The sequence below is a fragment of the Petromyzon marinus genome, chromosome 59 (assembly GCF_048934315.1).
Source record: "Petromyzon marinus isolate PM22_M1 ecotype Great Lakes invasive population chromosome 59, UKy_Petmar_22M1.pri1.0, whole genome shotgun sequence".
Classification (NCBI taxonomy): domain Eukaryota; kingdom Metazoa; phylum Chordata; class Hyperoartia; order Petromyzontiformes; family Petromyzontidae; genus Petromyzon; species Petromyzon marinus.
Window position 1 is genome coordinate 5,076,171 of NC_133725.1, and position 17,970 is coordinate 5,094,140.

General features: G+C 53.6%; 1 protein-coding gene across 3 annotated transcripts in view; it reads right to left on the reverse strand.

The window, feature by feature from the left end:
- LOC116955446 (calcium-binding mitochondrial carrier protein SCaMC-2-B-like) overlaps positions 1 to 17,970 on the reverse strand; it is a 52,731-nt gene that overhangs the window by 26,250 nt on the left and 8,511 nt on the right. The window contains exon 1 of one of the 3 annotated variants that reach the window (XM_032976524.2): positions 1,324 to 1,684. The exons of the other annotated variants lie outside the window; for them this stretch is intronic. Coding sequence (XP_032832415.2) covers positions 1,324 to 1,653 — 330 coding nt within the window. The 5' untranslated portion in view covers positions 1,654 to 1,684. Of the gene's footprint in view, positions 1 to 1,323; positions 1,685 to 17,970 lie in introns of those variants that run through there. 3 annotated transcript variants of the gene reach the window in all.

A 17,970-nucleotide genomic window follows, 5' to 3' on the forward strand; every position in this document is an offset into this window, starting at 1 on the left:
GGGCATTCTCGCGCTGTGTGTTCCGTCACGTGTCTAACAAACCTCGCCACGTCAGCTGCACGATGAACTTGCATAATTTGCGTGCCCGACACACGCGCACACACGCAACCTATCTCTTTAAAACTGTACATATACACACACAAATAAACACATATCAATGGGCCCGATTAAAGTTTTCAAACACAAAAAGTCACGAGTGCGCCGGTTTCGGCTTCGAATCCATTCACAGAGCGTTCAAAACTCCCAACGGAAGTCGAAACCAGAACCCTTGGAGACTCTGCGAGAGAGCGAGCGAGCGAGCCCATTCACGGTTTATCATTCCGGTCGCGACGGACGTGGGGAAGGAGGAACGCCGGCACTCTAGCGTAACGCTCAACACGTAACCACCCCCCCCCCCCCAACGCATCGTTGATTTGCGTGCGAAAACCGACACCGAAAAAAAAGCGCGGCTGGACGCGTGAGCTCCTAGCGCCACGGCAGCACTCACATCTTAACTTTCTAAGCGACGCAAAATGTACCCGAAAGGTTTTCACGCAACCTGCTTTGACCGTTTTATTATTTTTTCTTGATTACAAGTTGCCGAGCACCAGCCCAAAACGCCTAAGCGGCCAGCAACAAACGGCGCTGGCGAAGGTGCAATAGGTAGCGACGATACGTTTACTTGAACCGAGCAAGGCGGTTTCGACGAGAGCTCAGCAAGAGAGACGATGGGATGTTTTTTTTTTTAGGTGGAGCAGTGCGAGGGTAGCAGCAGAGAGAGAATGGTTGTGAACTGCTGAGTGGGCGATCAGGTGAGCGAATAAGTGGCGGGGTATGTTGGCGAGCGAGTGAGTGCGAGAGTTGGTGAGCGAGTTGGCGAGTGGGTGTATCGTTTTGACCTCCAGTGCAGTGGTTGCACACAGTATGGATGAGATGAAACAGTGGAGTCTTGCCAGCATGGGTGGAGGAATTAACTCGATGAAAATAAAACTTTTTTATTTTACAAGGCGAGGCCGACTGACTGAGCCATGTAGCTCTTTTTCAGAAGCGGCCTGGCCACAAATGACAGCTCAACAAAGTGGCCCACCACCACCACCACCATCATCATCACCGCCATCACGTGGACATTTATAGCGGCGGCACAAATTACCCTACAAACGCGCGTTTCCAGCTGAGCGAGGCTCACGGGAGAACCGGCGACCACGCGCGGCACGCTCGCATCCCCCTCCCCCGCCCCCAACGGAGACTCGCTAACCGCTCCCCGGGGGGGGGGGGGGCTTCCAACGCGTGGGGAAACCCGCTGGGGGTTTCGGCGGAATTGCCGCAGGCGCCGATCCTCCTCACCTGCCGCCACAGGAAGTACTTGGCGATCTCTCGCGACGGGACGAACAGGGCGAGACGCAGGACTGTGCGCAGGTTCTCGGGGAGACCGTCCGCCTCAAAGAACTCGTACTCCCAGCTGTCCGCGTCGGGCACGGGCAGGTACAAGCACAGGCACAGCATGGCCCCCCGCGGCTGTCTCGTCGAGCGGCTGCGCGGTCTTAAAGCGGGCGAGGTCGCAGCGAGCAGGCCTGGAGCGCGGAGGGGTCGCCTCGGGCAGGCAGAGGCATATGGAGTTGAAAAACGCCGGCCGGGGTTTTTCTTTTCCTCCGCGGTCTGTGACGCACTCTGCATGCGCGTGCTCTGTGTGTGGGCGGAGCTTCGATACCCCCCCTCCCCCCCACCTCCACCGGAGATTCTACGCCACCCCCCGGGTAGATATCGTCGCGGAATGCAAGCCGCTCACCGCCAGTTCGTGGCAGTCAAGAAGACGAGGCCACTGATCGTTTATCTCATCTATCAACTCGAAGGGACCGGTTTCCTACAGACGCGCTTCCAACTCTGTAGGCGAAGCGGGTTGGGAGGACGGGCGAGGTGGACTGACACTGGTTGAATGGGCCGGGAGTGAAGTCTTGTATAGCGCTCCCCGCCCCCCACCCCCCTGCACAGCCTGAGAGGGTGCGGCTTAGGCACGATGACTTTTTTTGTACGATTAGAATGTAGGCGGACTTTGGTGCTGCCACGGAGCCAATGTGTGCATTCGTTCGTCACCCACCCCTCTTCCTAGCCCATACCTCCCCCACCTCCCACCCTCATGTGCAAGGCTCGGGCCGCGCGACCTTGAATCCGATACGTCGCGTGGCGGTAGCAGCAGCGACGCCGGCTTCGGCTGCTACGGCCACAGATTCGGGCTCTCCCTTCATACGGCGGAGCTGCGATCGCTCTAGGTATTAGGGCGCCAGGGGTGGCGAGATGTTAACCCCCTGGGGCCTGGTGAACGAAAGGTCGTGGGTTCGATCCCGACCCTAACGCCGGCTGTATACTTGGGAGTTTGCGCGCCTCTCGCTCTCCCTGTGACCGCGTGGATTTCTCTCCGAATCCTACGGTTTTTCCCTCCACATTTAGAATCGACACGCATTTAAGAGAGCATTTGGCTGCTACTTCACTGGGCTATCATTTGTGGTAGCTATACATGAGCCCAGTCGTCCTTACCTGGAAAAATACAAATATTTGAATAGCATTAAAAATATTTGAATGATGGGGGGGGGGGGTGGCGGCGTCCTACACCGATTGTTGTGTTTTAATGAACTTGGTAGCAGAGCGCACGGCCCTCATTGCCAGCTGGTGTCGCCCACCGCGACGACAGACAAGGGGGCACCCCCAACAGGTGCTGTACGGCCCTCGCGACCACGTGGGTTTTCGCGGTTTGTGCCGCCGCGCAACTTCTCCCGGACGTTTCGCTCCGCGTGCTCGGAACCACGTCCCTCCCCCACCCCCCCTCTTTGTGAATCCGTCGTTTGACAAATGTACACAATTTGCCAAACGAAAACGGGGGATTTGTTTTTTATCGATTTCACAACGGCTCTTCACCGAATCGATTGCCGATTCCCAAAGCTGTGGAAACGATAGTTGAATCCTGCCAAATTTTAGCAACGGTCAAACCGATTGGCACGCGCGTACGTTCAAACCGCACATTTGGCGCGTACCAAACATCCACGCTAACCATCCCATGGCTAACATTAACGGCGAGTGATATCCGATCTGTACTGAACCGGCACGATAAAGTATCGTCAAATAACATTTTACAACCCACGTGGCTTGACTATGGCCTTCAAAGGGCTGCATATGTACATGTACGATGACTGTAGGGGGCTGCTAGTGGCTGCAGAGTTCAACTTAATGATTACATGAAACACAGGCAGAGAAAATAAGATTCTCAAATGCACAGTTCACATTGTCACGAGTGTAAACTCAATATTAATCACCACCTTGTTCTATCCGTCTCAACCACTCGCCGAGATTAAATGTTCGTTGTTTGCCGTTTACAGATGACGCGTTGTCAAAACACTGCCCCTTTCGGGAGCAATTGGAATTGATTGCTTACTCAATCCACGCCTGCAAACCCACCAGCTCATCATCCTGAATGTGCCAGACCTCGCGACGTCTGGCGAGCTAATTGGCCTTTCCTGGTGAAGGAGGTTCTTAAGTACGGTTCTGCCGCCGTAAACAGCCGCGTTGCACCCGCACGATGCCCGACGTTTCCCGGCGCGTGCTGGTGGAGCTTCTCTCCAGTTTGTGTTGAGCCCCCATCTTCAGTTAGCCGAAGAAGAGGCTCCCAAGCGAGCCGAGCAAAACTTCAAACGTCGCAGCGAACGACACTCGTCGGGGGAGCCGAAGGACACTACTCGAAGCTGTTCCATCCTCCAGCCCGGATGTCGAGAACCTGCGGACCTGAAGCCGCATGCGGCTCATTAAGGACCGCCGCTTCGTGACGTTATTTATTAAGGACCACCACCGTCTCTCGCATTGACATTGCATTGCGGCGCTTGAAAGTTTTTGGTTTTTTTTAAACCGAATTCAAAAGAAATTGCTCTTATTTTGGTTGACGACCCCTGGCTCCGGGCCAACGCCGATATCGCTCTTGTTGTTGTTTTTGTTGTTGTCACTGCTATATGAACACGTGAACCGAATGCCGACCTCACGGTGAGAACGGAGAACAGGGGTTATACACAACAAAGGGCGTACACAAATCCGGCCGCACGTGTCGCAATAACCAGCACGCTTCTTTACGAAAACCGCACGGGGCTCTCACGAACAAAGTGGCCCCTTCAAACGCCCCCCCCCCCCCGTCGCCGTGGTGAGGAGGCTGCCGCTCAGCTGGCGTGGTGCGGTCCTTGCCGGAATCCGGGGGAAAAAAAAAACTTCAAACGGAACCCGAGTGAACAGCTAATCGCGAACGTTTGCCGTCCTCTCTTGGCCCAATTTGGGCCCGAAAATAGACTCCCCGTGCCGGCCTTCATTCATCCCCGCGGCGAACTCTCTTAACAATTCGGAGATAAGTGGGTCAAACATGGAGCCGGTTTTGTTTTTCTCTCGTGGTCTCAACTCACGGTTACGTCTCCACCTGCTTCATTACTCCAAACCGCTTCTATGTTGCGCTGTTAGGTTTTTCCACTTAGCATCACCATTATTTAAGATCTGCTTTGAAAACCCATCTCTTTAAACTGCGCCTTCCCTCTTTTCGTTTGGTCGGTTCCGGCCCCCCGCCCCCGGTTCCGTTTCCATATTTTCATGCATTGCGCATTGGGATCCTAGGATGGAAAGCGCAATTAGAGATTCGAAATTATTATTATGTATTACTTAACAATACATTTAATTCGTAATGCAAGCAGCATTTGCCCACTATTGAAGACACAGAGAGAGAGAACGACTCAAGGAGGCGCGAGGAGACACCAGTGACAAGCGGGAATGCAGCCACGCGATTTAACCGGCTCCAATAATTGCCCAAGCTCTGCAGTCCCTCTATGTATGAAGGTGTTCTCAGCCAATCAACGAGTGTTAACATCTGGGAGGAAACCGTAGCACCCGTGAAAAAACCCACGCGTGCGAGGAGGAAACACTATCCCAGTGTTCTTCAAAAATTTTCAGAGAGGGGCCAGTTTTGCCGATAAGACATCACCAGTGTGAGGGCCGCCGCACATTTGAAACCATTGGGGGTTTGACAGCAGCACGATGATGATGATGATGGGGGTGCTTTCACTCCGTGTGTATTGTTGGGGGCCGAATGTCAGGGGCCGCACCAAAGGCCACCAGGGGGCCGCCAGCGGCCCGCGGGCCTTGAAACAAAGAACCCTTCTCTTCCCCATGCCAGATGGAACAGACGGAGTCCATTATTCTGTTGTACCGCCATCTCTTGGCAAGCCGGGGTATGACATCTGGGCGCGAGCCAGATTTGTGGAGAAATCCTCCTGTTTCGTTCCACAAATCTGGCCGTCGCCTGATGAAGCTAGTTGTAATTACTGACGGAAACGTCGTACTCAGATTGTAAATGTTGCGGCTTTGCTCTGCAATACACCGGTGTGTTGTACAAGTAACGAATTGGCACGTTCTGTTTACGTGACAAACCTTACTAATTGCCTGTGTTGGGTGGTGGCGGGTTTAACTAAACATTTATATTTACGCGATCTAACCAAAAAACCCTGTAAAACAATAATAATAATTCCCCATTAGATGTTTACAACTGAAACTAAACTAATAGCCCTACCTCGACACCAGACAACCCATCCACCGGGTCACCCGTCATACGTGCGGTACCGCAAATGTCAGTCTCTGCGGAGGAATCTATGAATAGGGCGGGCGAGGGGATAAACCTGAACCGCCGGTGTAATCACATACGGCTGAACTCTCAGATATTTTGGCTATTCCCGCCAGCTCGTGGAGACGACGATCCCCGATCCCCCGGCCTTCCCCACGAGCGCGTGACCGCAAGCCGCTAAAATTCACTTCACGTCGCACCCACAGAAACTTTTATATATATACACACACACACGTACGCGCAGGCGGGGGAGTGCACGTGGCCTCCCGAGACAAGCAACGCCGCCGCTCTCGCCCATGCTGACGCGACAATGAACTTGGCGGCCCCAACGTAACCCTGTATATGTACGTCTGTGTTGTACTTCTTTCGCAACATACATAGCCAACTGCGCTAATCGGAGGTGGAATGTTAAGTATATGGGCAGTGTTAGTCTACGGGCAGTATGCATGTCTGTATGTTGAACTTCTTACGTAGAGTACGCAGCCAATCATGATAATCGGAGGTTTCACTTAAATACGTGCCTTGGTTATTATTACGGTGGCGAAATGTTAACTACCTCGCCTTGAATACAAAAGGATGTGAGTTCGATTCCGACCCTGACACCTCTATATTTGGAGCTTGCATGCCTCTCTCCCCGTGGTCACGTTGGATATTTCCCTCCACATTTAGAAACATGCATTTAGGAGTATATGGCCGGTACAAATTTCCACGTGACAATCCACAATCCACTTCTCCGAGCTGCGATAGCCAGGTCGCTTCTGAAAAAGAGCTACATAGCTCGGTGGGGGCCTTACTTGGTGAAATAAAAAATATAGTTTTTAGTTCATCTCTTTGGCATTTGAATCCCGAACGTGCTCGACACGAGTCGTCACATCACGACATTGAGAACAGTTTCGGAACTCTCACCGATCGGTGCGGCCCTCTGCGTTAGGGAACGACCCGCGGAAGCAGACATCACGGAGCTACCTCCGAGATCCCTTTGTCCCATCTGTACCGTATTGGACCACCAACACTGCAGGTCTACACCCTGTGCGGGGCACTGCGCCACCTCTGGCGTTCCTTCCCTAAGTCTCCATTGTTAGGCTCTCACAATAACAACCTCGCTCGGTGCAGGAACAGCGTTGACTTTTCACCGATTACAACTTCCGTAGTGATATGCACTCTGGCCATTTGGCATTTTTTCGGGCCTTTCGGAGTGTGGTCGGCAAAAGGTGTTTAGAAGAAAAAAAGTGACCAACCAGTCCACACAGTGGGGGCAGCGGCTGTAGCAGCGCTTCCCCACTCGCTCCGCACGCGAGGCCGCGTGGTTCGTCGCCTGACAGTCGACGCAAACTTATCAAATATTTCAGAGCTGGAATTCGGCAAAATTTAGTCAGGATCAGAATCTTTAGCAGTAGTGGAGGAGTCCAAAAAATAATGTAAAGTTATATTTGTCACTGGTGACCAGGCTGAGACCATCAACCCAACGCACTACAGGCAGCGGCTGGAATCCAGATTCGAACCCAGGTCCTCGGCAGTGTCTCCGACCTCCGAGCCACCCGGCGACCACTGAATGTCCTTTATGTTCGCATGCAAGAATACGCCGAGGTGATAATTTCCAAGGGTCTTTTGATAACGAGACTTGAATTTTTTTTTGCGCTATGCAAGTTGCATTTTCCTGTATGTTTGGCACGACCCTAGTCCTCCCGTGTAATATTTAGATATTCTACAGGGTTTTTTTCCCCCCACTGAGCTGTATAGCTCTTTTTAAGAAGTGACCTAGACACAAATGTGAGCTCAACCAAGTGGCTTATCGCGTGGAAATTTACAGCAGCCAAATACTCAATGCACGTTGGTCGATTCTCAATGTGGAAGGAAAAACCCACTCGACCACAGGGAGGGAGGGAGAGAGAGACACACAAACTCCAAATATACAGCAGCAGGCGTCAGGGTCGGGATCGAACCCACGACCTCCTGTACACCAGGCGAGGTAGTCAACATCTCCAAGCCACCGTGATGATGAGAGAGAGAGAGACACGCAAACTCCAAATATACAGCAGCAGGCGTTAGTGTCGGGATCGAACCCACGACCTCCTGTACACCAGGCGAGGTAGTCAACATCTCCAAGCCACCGTGATGATGAGAGAGAGACACACGCAAACTCCAAATATACAGCAGCAGGCGTCAGGGTCGTGATCGAACCCACGACCCCCTGTACACCAGGCGAGGTAGTCAACATCTCCAAGCCACCGTGATGATGAGAGAGAGAGACACGCAAACTCCAAATATACAACAGCAGGAGTTAGGGTCGGGATCGAACCCACGACCTCCTGTACACCAGGCGAGGTAGTCAACATCTCCAAGCCACCGTGATGATGAGAGAGAGACACGCAAACTCCAAATATACAGCAGCAGGCGTCAGGGTCGTGATCGAACCCACGACCCCCTGTACACCAGGCGAGGTAGTCAACATCTCCAAGCCACCGTGATGATGAGAGAGAGAGACACGCAAACTCCAAATATACAACAGCAGGAGTTAGGGTCGGGATCGAACCCACGACCTCCTGTACACCAGGCGAGGTAGTCAACATCTCCAAGCCACCGTGATGATGAGAGAGAGACACGCAAACTCCAAATATACAGCAGCAGGCGTCAGGGTCGGCATCGAACCCACGACCTCCTGCACACCAGGCGAGGGAGTTGACATCTGTCCGAGCCACCGCGACGCCAAACACTCGCTCTCGCGTGCGACTGCTCGGAAAGGATGCTTTTTCTCCGCCATCCGTAATGGCGCACGCGACGGCGTCATGTCCTACAAAACGAAGAACGTGTCCCCCACCGCCCTCCCCCTCAACCACCACCAACCACCACCACCACCACTCCCCTGCTGGAACATCAACAAGCGGAACCCACCATCATCACCACCACCACCACCATCCGTGTTTTGTGCCTGGACCCCCCGCCCCTGCACACGATGTTCACCGACGCGGCCGATTACGGTAAAAGAACATTTTCACTGCCTGTTTTGCCTGGCACCGGCGGAGGATGCTCCATGGGGGGGCAGGAAAAGCCCCCTTGTCTTTTCTCCGCGTTAGAAGATGCTCTCTCTTTGCAAGCGTCGGTCGGGCACACGGCCTTGTTTACGGTAATGTGCGTCTGCACGGCATATTGAGACGCGACGTCCAGCATTGTCCGAAAACGGCGGGCATTCCCAGAATTTCAGTGACGTTTCGCAGAAAGGTAACGTGGCTTCAATAATGCTGGGCCCCCCCCCCCCAACGCGTCGCCGGCACTCGGGGATACCCCCCCCCCGCTCCAATTGGTGGCAGAAACCATGCGAGCTGAGACTGAAAATCAACGTCAGGAGGGGGGCAGGGATTTAATCAGCAGTCACCGACCGGGCTGGGGAAGAGCTCCCCACGACTAGACTTTGAAAATTAAAATTACGTTACAATTTCCCAGCAGGACCTTCACCGAGCCTCCACATCTCAAGGCTCGATTGCGGGAGTCACCTACTACTGCCTACCACGCAATATTGGGATCGTCTTTTTGGACAATTCCATTCAACGGAGCACCTGAGTGGAGACCCTTTCGCCAGCAGTGACAGAAGAGATCAAGACATTTCAGGGCTGCAGCTTCACGTCCACTTTTTAAGTCGAGCAATTTCGCAGCCACCTTCAACCCCGAGATGCGAAGCGTGAAAATAAGATAAAAACAGTGGAGCACGGTCATCGGCGCCGGAGGCTTGGCAAAATCCTGAAAATTAGCGACTCCCGAAACGGTCGTCGTGCCGCTAACATAGCGCAAGCGCGAACCTGAAGCCCCCCCCCAGGGAGCAAGAAAAAAATGACGTCCGATGATTTACAGCGCATGCCGTATGGCGGCGCGTTCAGCAGCGACAAAAAAAAATCCACGGAGGCCGCGGTTCACAGCGCGCGCTGGCAGCGAGCGCGAAACAAGAGCAGCCTAGTGACGTTAGTGGACTTAGCGGACATCGGATCGGTGACGAGGCGCGCGGGGGGAGAGGAGAGAGGCCTGGGAGGAGGGGTGTGAAATGGAGAGCAGAGGGCAGCAAAAAGAACCACCTCGCCGAGCTCCACTTACTAAACACTATAAAATAAATATTAAAGCTACGCCGGTCCACTGCTGGATGAGGCCCTCCCCCCGCACGCCGTGTAATTCGTTGCGGTTGTTTGGGCATACTACGCCACGCTGGGGAGCAGACAAGCAAAACATTTAAATACAGTACAGCAATTGCATTTCACTGCGCTGACGAAGCAGTCCCACAGCAGCCTATATTACACACACACACAAAGTGCTTGCCACAAATGAACCGCAAGACCTCGCCGATCTCGTCAGGGAGCATAAACGATCACGAGGACGCCGGTCATCCTCACAGCGGCTTCTGGCTAGCCACTGAACAAAGACGGTGGTCACCGCATCGCGCGGCGTTTTCGGATGCGCTTCTGCGGCCGTCCGCAACGCTCATCCTTCCGATACTAGGAAGCCACTGGAGCTGCGCAACTTTAAATCGTCATCTAGATTGAAAACTCATTTCATGAAAACTGCCTGTTGCTGCGTTTAATGTGTTGTCCTTCCCCTCCGCATCCCGTTTGGCACGGTTGCTGCGAACATGCATACATACTGCCCAGAGACAACACCGCCCATAGGCTCAACACTAAAACACAGACTCAACACTGCCCCTGGGCTCAACACTGCACCTCCGAGTAGCACGGTTGGCTACGTATGGGTGCAAAAGAAGTTCAACGTGCGTACATAAAACAGCTGACGGTCGCCCATCCAATCACTTGTGATGGTGAGGAGCACACACTTGGGAACATACAAATACAGCACACACATTAATTTCACTACACTGCCCTCTGCTGATCAAGTATCCATGCAGCAGCCGATAACACCCGTTTTATATATATTTTTTCATTCCACAGCGGTCATGCATCCAAGCGCTATCCAGGCTCAATCCTACTCGGCTTCGAAGATCCGATGAGATAGGGCGCATTCCGGGTGGCTTGGTAAGAGGCTAGCATCTAAATGCATCTCAAGACGTGTGAACGCAGATTAACTTCATCATGAGCTTGCAGAGAACGTAAGGGGGTTTCATTATTTGGAAATTAACGTGCAAAGGTATGGAGGAAGAGAACTTCTGCCCTCTCATCATACAATGGGCTGTGACCTATGATCTGTGTGAAAAAAAAAATCACAAGTGAAGATAAGCTCTCACTGTGCTAACTTGACAGGGTTTTGACACAAATGCATCTCTATTCCGCTACTTCTTTTCGAGCCGCGTGTTTGGGGCAGCTGGAGCGAAATGGTTTTCGTAAAATATATTTTAAAAAATGTAAACGAAAGCCAACAAAAACATGTGCAGAACAGGCACCGTCAATCACGCCCCGAGACATTTCCAAAAACCAAATCGCGACATCCTCCCCCGACCCGCCCTCCCCCCCACCCCCCAAGCGTGGTCTCTACTCAGACATCAGATCAGACAACAAATCATCAGCCACACACAGGCAGAGTCGACGAGGAGAGTCTGTTGGTTTTTGTCGAAAGGATTTCAACGGCCGTGGGGGAACAAAATGGCACGTCAGGTCCTCTCTGACCCCCCCCCCCCCCACCGTTTGCTTTGTTCCAAGCTGCCTCTCCACTTTGAGGTCCCCCTCAGATCTGAGACTCGTGGCAAAGTGGCCCCAGATGCCCTCCCCCTCTCTCTACGGCCCTAGATTCTCGAGCCCGAACTTGGATCAGGCGGATGGAGCCAGCCATGTATAAAAGGGCCAGGAGAGGGAGGAGGGGAGCGGGAGTGTTGCGGTCAGCGCGCTGCACTACGAACCTGGCGACCCGAGTTCGATTTCCGCAAACGGACAACACCAGTGACGATTATCTGAACCGACCCTGGGAACCCCTCCCCTCGGTCGACTCAGCTTCAAATGAGTACCTGGTGCGGCGTGTAAAAAACATCAGCACTGGGGAGACAAAGGCGGTCGGGCGTGGTGCTGATAGGGTGGGTGGCCACCTTCTCGTGTACTGTGCCGGCCTTCATAGGTGCTCGCTTACAGCACTTGCCCCAACAGTCCCCCGTTAAGGCTACACAGGGGAACTTTATCTTTGGGTGCGGAGGGGAGGGTGGGTGGAGGCATTTCACATTTCAGCGCGCGGTGCCACATGTGCTAGCATTGTCTGTGCCAGCGAAGGCGCGCGTGCGCCTCTCGTATTTCCCACTGCCTGTTCCCCCACAAACCTCACCCCGACTCTCTCCCCAACACAATAAAACAGCGGTATGGACGTCAGTAACAAAAAAAACACCCTATGTTTAGCAGAGGCCCGAGGGAAACAGCACGGTCAGAAGGGGGGTCATTGTGATTGGACCCGTCCCGGAACACGCGGAGGTCTGACGGGGATGAAAACAGGAAGAGCAGCCGCGCACGCCGATGGAACCTCGGGAGCATTTCTCGCTTTGTCAAGACAAAACCATCCCCACCAGTCGGAGAGAGAGAGAGCGCCGTTCTTGCGGCAGAGGTTGGGGGACAGTTTGTCGCGGCCACAAGGGACCCCCCGAAGGCGGGCGGGCGGGCAGGGGGAGTGAGGGGGTGGGGGGGGGCCAAGGGAAGCTTGGGGAGCAGGGTTCAGTTCACAAGAACGGAGGTCTCAACGCGACCGTGTCGCCAGCCGTGTCACCGGAGACTCGGCTCAAAGACGAATCGTGGGAACTGCAACAGGGGAAATGAAACAGGGGAGGAGCAAATAACGGCCGCGTGGCCGGAGGCTACCGCTACTCTCGGAATGAATCAAATGTGAAAACAGAAACGCAGTTCGGGGAATTCTTATTTAATTTTAAACACAGACGTGAGGTCACCGTGGCGAATGCCGCCGATGCCACCAACCGCATCCCCTCCCCCTCGTGTGCCATTGCTTCCTGCCTTCTGCTTAAAACTGTTGCGCGGTCAACACACGGCCTCCCAAGATCTGCTCTTGCAGTCTTCGCCACAGAGAGAAAAAAAGATCCGCTGTGCAGCCTGTAACAACAGACTGTTGGGGCAAGTGCTGTTAGCGAGCACCTCTGTGTGCCGGCACGGCACACGAGAGGGTGGGTGGCAAGCACCACGCCCCGGCCATTGGTGGCGCGTTCGCCGCTTGTTGCAGCGGTTCAGGTTTCAAGCCCAGCCGTCACCCTGGTGAATACTCGACTGCGGGTGCATCAACCACAAATATTACGCGCCATCCACTTCGCAGAGGCTGTTAAGAAGGTATCCCGTCATGTTATTCAAAGCAGGCCACGTGCGCCGATGTCACGGGTCCAAATTTGCCAAACAATCTCTCGAAGACTATTTAATTGACATAACACCAGACGTATTGACCCCGAGTGACAAAACCCACTACACCAACTTAAACATTCCCTCTTTGCCTAACGGGAGCCGTTTCCAAGTCACACACGCACCAAACCTATCCCCACCAATCGTACCGTCGTGTAAGAGATCGGCAAAACCTCCTCCCGAATGCGCGACGCGGTGCCGAGTGCGCACTGCGACGGCACAAGGGGCAGCTGCCACCCGGGTTAAAATTGCACCGGGGGGGCGTCGAATCTCATCCCAAACCATTCCAACACGCTGCTGCATTCGGGGCACCCAATGCCCGCGGGTGGACTGCAGCAGTGGAGGGGGTGCAATGGTAGGGGTCGAGATGAGCTGTGCGTGTAAAGGCGCTTTGGAGATGCCGAGGATATTGCCCAAGTGCCCTGAAACATGCAAATCCTTATCTTCGTCTCAAGTCACCGACCTCTGGGCGATATTGTAATGCCGCTAGGCGGTATACTGTATAAAGAAAACAGTTTACCGAAAGAGGCGTAGCATCTCCGATTAGCACTGTTGGCTACGTACGGTGCGAAAGAAGTTCAACGTACACACATAAACTGCCCTTTCTACACAAACACGCATACACGTGTCCCACTCAACACAACTACTTGCCATCAATGACATCCACAATGCATTAATGCCACGTTGCATTACCCTAACATTTCCAGAAAATGCCGAGTATTCTCCGCAGCAACATTGTATAACTTTACTTTGTATATAATGGAGTTTATTTATTAATACTTCTTGATTATTGTTGCTCGCACTGCTCCACTTGGGAATTCCGTTCAACCATCCCTTTTTCCCCCCCGAGCTTTTATAATAACCTTGCCCAGTTCAGGAAACGTCCTAACGCTCATCTATTACATCTTCAACAGTGCTATTTACTGCTGGCTGACCGGTGGTGAAGCATGGTCATATAACCCCCACGACATGCCCTTACCCGGGGAGGCCGTCATCCAGCAGTGGATTGACAAAAGCACTCAAGATGTACTCAAAGGCAAGTCACCAAGCCGCTGTCATCAGAAAGATTGGTTTCCAACACTGGCTTAGGGTGGCAAAATTACCCCACACTCATTTGAGTAAGAAACCGGTTTGATTTGTGAATTTACTTTTTTTTACACTTCCCTAAATACTTTTAATGCAAATGTAGCGAGTTGATGATCTCAGCCCGGTCACCGATGAACGGACAAAAAAACCCCATGGGTTACTTAATGTCTGTGCATCTAAATCGAGTCTTACGGGCCTTCTCTGTGAGTGTATGGGTCGCCGTTCAAGCCATTGGTGATCTCGCCGAGACCACCATCGGCACGCAACACTCGAGGAGGGCCTGCTATAATCAAAGACAGCTGCTTGGATTCAAAGCCAGGCTCTCAGCATTGGCAGCTCGGCGCTCCGGCCTCTTGGACATCTCACCCGGCGGTCGCTTCCAAGCTCGCGTTGGGAGCGAATCGCAAAAGCTGGAGAATATTCCGGTGCACAGAGCGTTCGTCAAGCAAAACGCAACCGGCACCCCACCCCCCGTCACGTGGTGCACCCTCAGCGCCATGCGAAGCCCCCTGGGGAGGGGGGGGGAGTTTGGAAGCAGATCCCACGCGGGGAGACTTTTTTTCTCGCCGGAGCATGAAGAGCAGGGGGAGGCGCCTCTTGCTCATTGCGGAGAATCAAGAGCCAGCACGGGCATTCGTTTACTGAGGCCCCTTGCACTCAACTCACTCACACCCACCCATGCGCATTCCAACGCACTGACATCACAGGCTGGCGTAAATCACGAGACCAAGTCCCCGCAACGAGGGCAGAAGTAGCAGCAGAACGCCATTAAACAACGCGGCAGTACTTGTGGAAGCTGCAGTGAGGCGATTGCTTGCTCATGCCACTCTTGGTGGACAGGCCCGCCACTAGAGAGTGCCCCAGAGAGCCCCCAAATAACCTCTAGGGGACGGGTCTTGCGAACTCAACCCCCAACCCCGCTAACGTCCATCCTCGTTCACCAATTTGCTCCTCCAAATACAAAGCAACTCGTTCCGTGCCACACACGCCCCGAAGGAATGCTAAACACCCCCCCCCCGCCCCCCGTGACGCACGAGGCCGGTATTCTTCACTGCAAGGCCCGCAGGGCCACTGGCAGGCCCCTTGGTGGCCTTCAGTACCAGCCCCTGACGTACCGCCCCTGACAATACGAGAATGTGAAAACACTCCCCCACCATGATCGCGCTGCTGTCAAACCCCAACGGTTTCAAATGTGGTGACCCTCACATTCATGATGTCTTATCGCCGAAAGTAGCCCCCCCCCGCCCCCCCGAGTGAAGAACACTGCGCCAAGCAATCAACGATGTCTGCGTTAATAGAGCCATTTCAAATTAAGAGTTAGACATCAATGTTTATGTGTGCGTGCGCGTGCATGTGTTCCGTGCGTGTGTGTACACGTGCAACGTGACGCAGACTGCCGAGTGCGTATCACGCGGGACGTGTTTTAACAATCATCCGGCGCGTGCAGCGTGGAACGAGTTCATTTTGCATTTAAACGGGGGGGGGGGGGGGAAGGCGGAGCGCGATGGCTCGCGAGTTTGGGAAACACTCCCCGAGAGAGCCTCCTCTGGAGGGTCTTTGGCCTACTCATCCACGCTGGTTATGCGTCTCTGAAGAGGTCGGAATACCCACACATGACCCCACCAGACACGACCTGCAAAATCGACCAACTGCGGTGTATGCCCGTTAATAGCGTTGGCCGGACGGAGGTGGGGGAATGCCCGCCGATTGCGACGGCAGAGGATTGAACGTCCGACCCGTGGATTTCAGTCCCAGCGTGCTAACCATTGCACCACAGAGCGCATCGACTATCCATGATGTGCTGATAGTTATAACGTGTTCGCCAGATTATAAGATGCACGAATTTTTTCTTGTATTTCAAAGCAAAAAAGAAGTTGGGGGTGAGCTTTATAATACAGGATGCTTCAAAAGAATGTTAACACTTCCGAGAATTTGCAACAAAACCACGAGAAATGTGCCTCCGGGCTCTGGTGAGAGAGGCCTGCTGTTCATCACACCCGTGCTGGTGAGAGAGGCCTGCTGTTTTGGGGCCTGCTGTTCATCACACCCGTGCTGGTGAGAGAGGCCTGCTGTTCAGTACACCCGTGTTGAGGGGCCTGCTGTTCAGCACACCCTTGCTGGTGAGAGGGGCCTACTGTTCAACACACCCGTGCTGGTGAGAGGGGCCTGCTGTTCAACACACCCGTGCTGGTGAGAGGGGCCTGCTGTTCATCACACCCGTGCTGGTGAGAGAGGCCTGCTGTTCAGCACACCCATGCTGGTGAGAGGGGCCTGCTGTTGATCACATCCGTGTTGGTGAGAGGGGCCTGCTGTTCAGCACACCGGTGCTGGTGAGAGAGGCCTGCTATTCAGCACACCCGTGTTGAGGGGCCTGCTGTTCAGCACACCCGTGTTGGTGAGAGAGGCCTGCTGTTCAGCACACCCGTGTTGAGGGGCCTACTGTTCAGCACACCCGTGCTGGTGAGAGGGGCCTGCTGTTCAACAGACCCGTGCTGGTGAGAGGGGCCTACTGTTCAGCACACCCGTGCTGGTGAGAGGGGCCTGCTGTTCAACACACCCGTGCTGGTGAGAGGGGCCTGCTGTTCAACACACCCGTGCTGGTGAGAGGGGCCTGCTGTTCAACACACACGTGCTGGTGAGAGGGGCCTGCTGTTCATCACACCCGTGCTGGTGAGAGAGGCCTACTATTCATCACACCCGTGCTGGTGTGAGGGGCGTGCTGTTCATCACCCCCGTGTTGGTGAGAGGGGCCTGCTGTTCACTGCCATGCTGGTGAGAGAGGCCTACTGTTCATCACACCCGTGTTGGTGAGAGGGGCCTGCTGTTCACCACTCCCATGCTGGTGAGAGGGGCCTACTGTTCAACACACCAGTGCTGGTGAGAGAGTCCTGCTGTTCAGCACACCCGTGCTGGTGCGAAGATGGCGCTGATGATGGTAGCCTCAGCCGGTCGGTGCGCCCTGTTTTGTCTTGTTTTGTCTGTCAATTCAGTGTTTTGCCAAGATTTTCGGAGTTCTCTAACAAGAGACGAACTTTTAAATATCAGGGAAACAACTCCTGTGGATTTAATTCCTACTTTTCTGCTTCCAGCGGCAGAATTAGTAGGCATTCTAGTCAATGCCGCGCTAGGCTTTGCTCAAGCAACGAAACGCCGCCCAAGGGGTAAACGGTCGGGGGCTCTAGTACGGCTACGCAGACGCGGGATCCGAACAGTGCTTCCGAGCTTTTTCCTCTCCAACGTACGTTCACTGTACAACAAAATGGATGAACTTCAGCTACTGATGGTAAAAAACAAAGACTTTCTTTCAGCTTCTGCATTGTGCTTCACGGAAACATGGCTGTGTGATTTGATTCCGGACACTTCGCTACAACTAGCAGGATTCCATCTTGTAAGATCGGATCGTGACATAGCACTCTCCGGCAAGACGAAAGGCGGTGGTATTTGTTTTTACATTAACAGTGGCTGGTGTGTAGATGTCACAGTGATTCTGCAACATTGTTCTCCACTCCTTGAATCAATTTTTATAACCTGTAAACCGTTTTACTCGCCTCGCGAGTTCGCGTCGCTCATTTTGGTCGGAGTTTATTTGCCGCCTTGTCCTCAGGTTAAAGAGGCCCAACGCATGCTCGCCGATCAGATTCTGAGTGTGGAGCGAGCAAATCCAGATTCGTTGGTTATCGTACTTGGCGACTTTAACAAAGGTAATCTCAGTCACGAACTCCCCAAATACATACAATTCATTAAATGCCCAACCAGAGAAGGGAACACTCTGGATCACTGCTACACTACAGTCAGTAGAGCCTACCACGCCGTCCCCCGAGCAGCACTAGGACACTCTGACCATGCCATGGTCCACCTGATTCCTACATACAGGCAGAAACTAAAACTCTGTAAACCTGCTGTGAGGACATCTAAACAGTGGACCAGTGAGGCTGTGGAAGATTTGCGGGCGTGCTTAGACTG